This window comes from Caretta caretta, chromosome 6 (assembly GCF_965140235.1).
Source record: "Caretta caretta isolate rCarCar2 chromosome 6, rCarCar1.hap1, whole genome shotgun sequence".
NCBI lineage: Eukaryota > Metazoa > Chordata > Testudines > Cheloniidae > Caretta > Caretta caretta.
The window spans coordinates 1,539,710-1,545,718 of record NC_134211.1 but is presented as its reverse complement, the minus strand read 5'-3'; the positions used below and the strand labels follow the sequence as shown (position 1 = coordinate 1,545,718).

Genomic DNA, 6,009 nt, shown 5'->3' with positions numbered 1-6,009 from the left:
AGCTCATGCCGTGGAGGCTCCTGCATTGAGCCCCAGAGGTCGCCGGTTCGATCCCGCCGGCCGACGCCCGGGCTCTGTCGGCGTTACACCGCCCCCTGGGGGTGCGCCGTGTGGATTTATCCCGACGGGTCCGGTTTTGTCTTCTCTCCAAGAGCTGCAGCCCGGGCGCCTGTCACCGCGCCCGCAGGGCGGGCAATCGCCGCATGCAAACTCGGGGGTCTCTCGCTGCAATATGAACGGGGGGGGGGGGGACAAGACGGGGTCAAGGCGGGTTTGGTGAGGGCCGGGACGTTCGAGGGCAGCCGGTCGGGGTGGGGACAGGGGTGGCGGGAACGGTGGCAGAGGCAGCGGCACTGTTCGGGGGGAAGTTCACCACCGGGAAAGTCACACCCGGCACGGCTCGGGTGTCTTGGCTAAAGGCTGGGGAAGGGCTCGGGGGGGGCTCACAGATCTCGGTCTGGGGAGGGAGTCTGTGCAGCGACCAGGGCTGGGACATAGAACCCAGGTGTCCGGGCTCTCTCCACTCCCTTGACCTTCCCAACATGGCGGCAGCCCAGGGTCCGAGAAAGTCATTGGACCTTCTCAAAATGGCTGTCGGTAGGTGGGGAGGGGTTCCTTCCTTGAACTTTGACCTTTCCAAGATGGCGAATTGGCACAAGACCTGCTCAACATGTCCCCCTCCGCGCCATGGCGGCCTGACGCCGACGTGACCTTCCCAACATGGCCGCCCGCCAGGCCCTTTCCCCCCTCCCCATTGGTCCTGCCGCTCCGCCGACCCGGCCTCCCCCCGCCCCTCCCGACCGGGAGGAGGCACCGCCTCTCCCAAGATGGCGCCCAGCGCGGGGTCGCGCGGCGTGCGTCGCGGGTCGCGCGGTGCAGGCTGGGACCGTGGCGGAGCCGGGGGCTGCGGCTGCGTCTGGGCGAGCGGGGAGCGGCCGGGATGGTGAGCGAGAGAGCGAGACCGACCCCCCCCGCCCCCCCCGCCGGGACCCCGCCCCCCCCGGGACCCTCCCGCCCGGCCCGGCCCCGCCCCCACCGCCGGGGCCCTTCCCAGGAGCCGCCCCCGCGCTGAGCCGGTGGGGAAACTGAGGCACGGCCCGGACCGAGCGGGGGGCGGCGCGCGGGGCCTGGGGTTGAGCCGGTCGGGAAACTGAGGCACGGCCCTGTGGGAGGCCGCACGGGGCCTGGCGCTGAGCCGGTGGGGAAACTGAGGCACGCCCTGGGCCGGAGGGGGGTCCCGCGGGGCCTGGTGCTGAGCCGGTTGGGAAACTGAGGCACGGCCCAGTGGGAGGCCGCATGGGGCCTGGCGCTGAGCCGGTGGGGAAACTGAGGCACGCCCCGGAGTGCGGCGGGCGGGGGGGGAAGCGGGGCTGGTGCACGGGGCCTGGGGCTGAGCCGCGTGTCCGTCTGTCCGTCCCTCCCCCAGGACGTGTTCCTGATGATCCGGCGCCACAAGACGACCATCTTCACCGACGCCAAGGAGTCCAGCACCGTGTACGAGCTGAAGCGCATCGTGGAGGGCATCCTCAAGCGGCCCCCCGAGGAGCAGCGGCTCTACAAGGTGCGGGACGGGGGGTGGGGGGGGCTGGGCAGGGGTCACGTGCTGCGGGGAGCCGGCAGGGGGCCCAGCAGGGGGGCCCGCTCCCTTGGCCGGCCGTCCCCGTGCCTTGTTATATGCGGCGGTTCCCCAGCTGCCCCGCCCCAGAGGCGGCTGCATCTTTGGGTCTCAGGCTGCGCCGCTCCACTCTCGCCCTTCTCTCCGTCCCAGGATGACCAGCTGCTCGACGACAGCAAGACCCTGGGAGATTGCGGCTTCACCAGCCAGACGGCGCGGCCCCAGGCGCCGGCCACGGTGGGCCTGGCTTTCCGAGCCGGGGGTGAGTGCTTGGGGGGAAGAGGCCGTGGGGAGCCTGGGGGGTTGCTCCTGCCTCTCTGACCCTCTTTCCTCCTCCAGATGACTCCTTCGAGGCTCTCCGCATCGACCCCTTCTCCAGCCCCCCGGAGCTCCCCGACGTCATGAAACCCCAAGACTCCAGCAGCAGCGCGAACGAACAGGCCGTGCAGTGAGATCGGGGGGCGGGCGCAGTGACCCCACCCCCCCAGGATGTCTCCCCCGGCCCCCCAGCACACAGCCCTCGCTTCCCTGTCTGGGATCAAACCCCCTCCACCAGCCCCCCCGAAATCCACCTTCTCTTCGGTTTGGAAACAATAAAGGTTTGGCTGGTTTTGTGTTACCCAGGTCTGGGGTCTGACATTGAGGCAGGGGGGTTCTCTGGGGATCCCCCATAATCCTCTGGGGCTCCCCGAACCTTTGTCTTACTGGGGGGGTCCTGGGCTGCCGCCCTTGAACCTCAAAAACCAGCAAGGTGCCCCACCTCTCTAACCGTACCAGCCCCCCATCTCTTCCACCCAGTACCCCACAGCACCCCCTCTTATAGTGCTGTCCCCCCAAGTTCCTCTTTATTACCAACAGGTTATCCCCCACTTCTACCACAGACATTGGGGTGTCCCAGGGCTCCCCTATAACACAGGGCCCCCCATTCCCATCTCTAATATTGGGGTGTCACCGGGCCCCCTTTCCCGTCTAATATTGGGGTGACCCAGGGTTCCCCATAACACAGGGCCCCCCATTCCCATCTCTGATATTGGGGTGCCTCAGGGCTCACATATAACACAGGGCCCCCCCATTCCCATCTCTAATATTGGGGTGCCCCAGGGCGAGGCAGGGAAGGCTCTGTCCTGGGGGTGAAGGGGCTTCCCCAAAAGGGGCAGTCGGGTCTTTGCACGCACACAGCCCTGGGGTTGGGTTCAGGCCAAAGGGGGCCTTCCAATGTGGGGGAGCCCCAGAGACATGGCTGGCTTAGGACCAGCTTTGCGTGGCGACCAACCTACCCCAATCCCCCTAAATGCTCACGGGATCGCTCCCTGCCTCCCCCAGCTCGGGGGGATGGGTGCCCCAACCTGGCTGACCCATGGGGGGAGGTGGGTCCCCTGCCCCTTCACTCCCTGGCAGGCGAGGGGAAGAGGTCGTGGCAGGGACCCAGCTCACTGGCTAAGACCCCCCCTCTCAGTTCAACTTCAAAGGAATGTGTTGTCATATTTCGATGAAGCCTGGCTGTGCCTCAGTTTCCCCAGCAGGGGGCGTGCCGTTTGCCTGCAGGGCAGCCGGGAGGAGGGTCTGTCCACATTGCAGCACTTGCGTTAACCGCTCCAGTGTCGCGGGGGGGTCAGAGCCCACTCAGCCGTCTCCCAGGCTTCCTCGCGCCCCCCAAAACATGGCCACTCTCGCCCCGGCTGGCTGGATGACGCCTTGGGGGCAGTGTTGCCTGAGCTCCCGGAGCAGCAGTCCAGCTGCGTCTACACTGCGAAGGAACAGGGCTCAAACCTGGCTCCTGGGCCGACTGACCGGGGCCCAAGCCAGCAGGGTGGGAAAGCAGAGAGGACGGGGCAACCGGGCAGAGCCCCCAGCCCGAGACCAAAGGACTGGGGGCGGAGGGAGAAGTGGGGGCTGCTGGAGGACACGGGGGGCTCTCCCCAGAGCCGACCCTGGAGGAAATGGGACCCCTGGGGGTCTGGCACGTCGGAGGGAGGGGCTCCTCGGCGGGATTCCTCCAAAGCTGGGGGGCAGAGTACCGGTCGTGGGGTCTGGGACATGCCCCCAGGCCCATCACTGTTACTGGGATGCCCCACAGCTCCCCCATAGCACATGGGTCCTGCATTCCCATCACTCATACTGGGGTGCCCCGCAGCTCCCCCATAGCACAGGGGTCCCGCATTCCCATCACTCATACTGGGGTGCCCCACAGCTCCCCTATAGCACAGGGTCCCCCATTCCTACCACTGATACTGGGGTGCCCCAGAGCTCCCCTATAGCACAGCCCCTGCTGTTAACCCTGATCCTGAGCCCCCCAACCCTGATCTGCAGACAGGGCTGGGCGCATCGAAGGGAAGCTGCCTGGCTCTGAGCCAGGGAGTGACCCCCCCAGGGCCTAGACCCCGGTGGGGGGGGGATATGGTCCAAAGGGGGGTCAAGCAAGGTCACGTGGGGTAACAACAAGGGCACTGTGGTCATGGGTGCGTTACAAGGGGGGGCCTGCACAACCAAGAGGGGTTAATGCAGGGGGGATCACATGGGGGAAATGCAGAGGTCAAATGGGGGGTTAATGCAGGGGGGGGGTCACATGGGGAATTCAAGCACCCCAGCCCTGCCTCATCCGTGCTGTGGGGAACACACACACACACCCCAGCCCCCAGCAGCTGTGTAGACGGGCCCAGCTCAGACTCCAAGACCCCCCTCCCCATCCTGGCCGGTTCTCAGCCCTCCCTCCCCTGCCCTGGCTCAAGCCCGAACAGGCCTGGGGTGGGGGCGGGGGGAGGTTAGGGGGGTAATTTAGCCACACGGCAAACAGCAGCCCCCATCTCTCTGCGAGGCAGCGAATCTGGCTGCATCCTCTCCCCTGCCTGGGCACAAAGCTCCGGGGGGGGGGTGTGGCGCGGATCTGCCACTGCCCCAGACAGCTAAGGCAAAAGCACCCCACTAGCCAGCCTTGGGGGGCCAAGCCTCCCCCCCCGGCCTAGCTGTCCCCATTTCGGACCTATCTCCTTGACCCCAGGGAACACTGCTCAGCCCCCAAAAAGCACCAGGCCCCGTTTCAGCTCCCCTTCTCCCCCAAGCTCTGCCTACAGGGTTGCCAGCCTGTCGGTGTCTCTGGAGCAGTCATGGGGGGGCCTCGTCTTTCCAGCCCCCCTTCCCCAATCATGCACGCAATACACACTGGTTTCCCGGCACCTGACACCCCCCTGACCCTCCTGGGGGGGGGGGGGGCGACGAGTCTGCGATATAAGCCCCCGGCCGGGCGTGGGCTGAATACTGCAGTGGACGTGCTCCGGCGTGGCACAAGACAGCCCGGGCGTCTACACGGCCGTTCGGCACCCCAGACGATGGCCCCAGCCTCGGCCAAGGGAGTGTCTCGTCCACCGGCAGGAAGCAGGCCAGGAAAATCCTTCCCCCCCCCCAGCTTGTCTCTCCGGACCCTTTGGCGCACTTGGGGAGCGGGGGTCACGCCCAGCTCCGTCATGGCCCCGCCAGCCCCGGGTCACGCAGACCGGTGCCAGTCAGGAGCAGCAGGCCCCCTCTGGGCAAAGCAAAGGCCAGAGGGAAACTGAGGCAGGCAGCGGCCACATACCAACATGATAGGAACGGCCCATTTCCTCTCACCGGGGAACAACTGAGAAGCCACCTGGTGCTGGCCGGCCCTGGGTTCACATGGAGGGGGGAGTGAAGGTGAAGCCAGGGGCCAGCCCAGCCAAGCCCCCGCCACACCCGGTCCAGTTGGGACCTCCAGGCGCTCTGCAAAAGGCAGCTCCGTTCTCTGGCTACCCACCTCCCTGGCTCCTGCCGCCTCCTGGCACTGGGGTCCCCGCTCCCCCGAACTGCCCCATCACCCCCTCCCCAGTGGTCAACTAGTTTCACGCAGCGTTGCCAGCTTCGGGCGTCGGAAATTTGAATGGAAACTGAAACATGAATCTCCCAGCCCCCCGCCCGCTTGGAAAGCATGTGCTCAAACAGGCACACTAGGTCTGAAAAGTGCGAACCACAGACTCGCGCCCTCGCACAAGCCGCTGGTTTTCACGGCACCGTGGGCGTGTGGGTTGGCCAGGTTAGCGGGGTCTGGACGAGCTCTCCCCTGACAGCTGGTGATGCGTGGGGGGGGGGGCGTGTCAGGCCCCGACTGCGTTTCCATGAACGCCCCCCACATGGCCTAGGTATCGAGCGGGGTTGGCAGGTGCTGGGTTACAAAGGCAACGAACGACGTCTCTGCGGGATTGGATTTACTGAGGGACACCCTAACCTACATTGGCCACTGCTCAGAGCCAGTCGCTCACGGCGAGCTTTGCTTTCCACACGCGGCTCTCGCTGCTCTGCGAGTGACGCGCCCGACTACTTGGCCGCCACGAGCCAAACCGTGTCATTCACTTTATTCACCGACATTTGGGCTGTAGCGGATT

General features: G+C 66.4%; 1 protein-coding gene across 1 annotated transcript; it reads left to right on the top strand.

Moving 5' to 3' along the window:
• The first annotated feature begins 649 nt into the window (after positions 1–649).
• On the top strand, positions 650–2,234 carry ELOB (elongin B). Its single transcript, XM_048852848.2, has 4 exons — positions 650–943; positions 1,427–1,561; positions 1,769–1,877; positions 1,955–2,234. The coding sequence occupies exons 1-4, from the start codon at positions 671–673 to the stop codon at positions 2,065–2,067; spliced, it is 630 nt and encodes a 209-aa protein (XP_048708805.1). The 5' UTR covers positions 650–670; the 3' UTR covers positions 2,068–2,234.
• Positions 2,235–6,009: the final 3,775 nt, after the last annotated feature.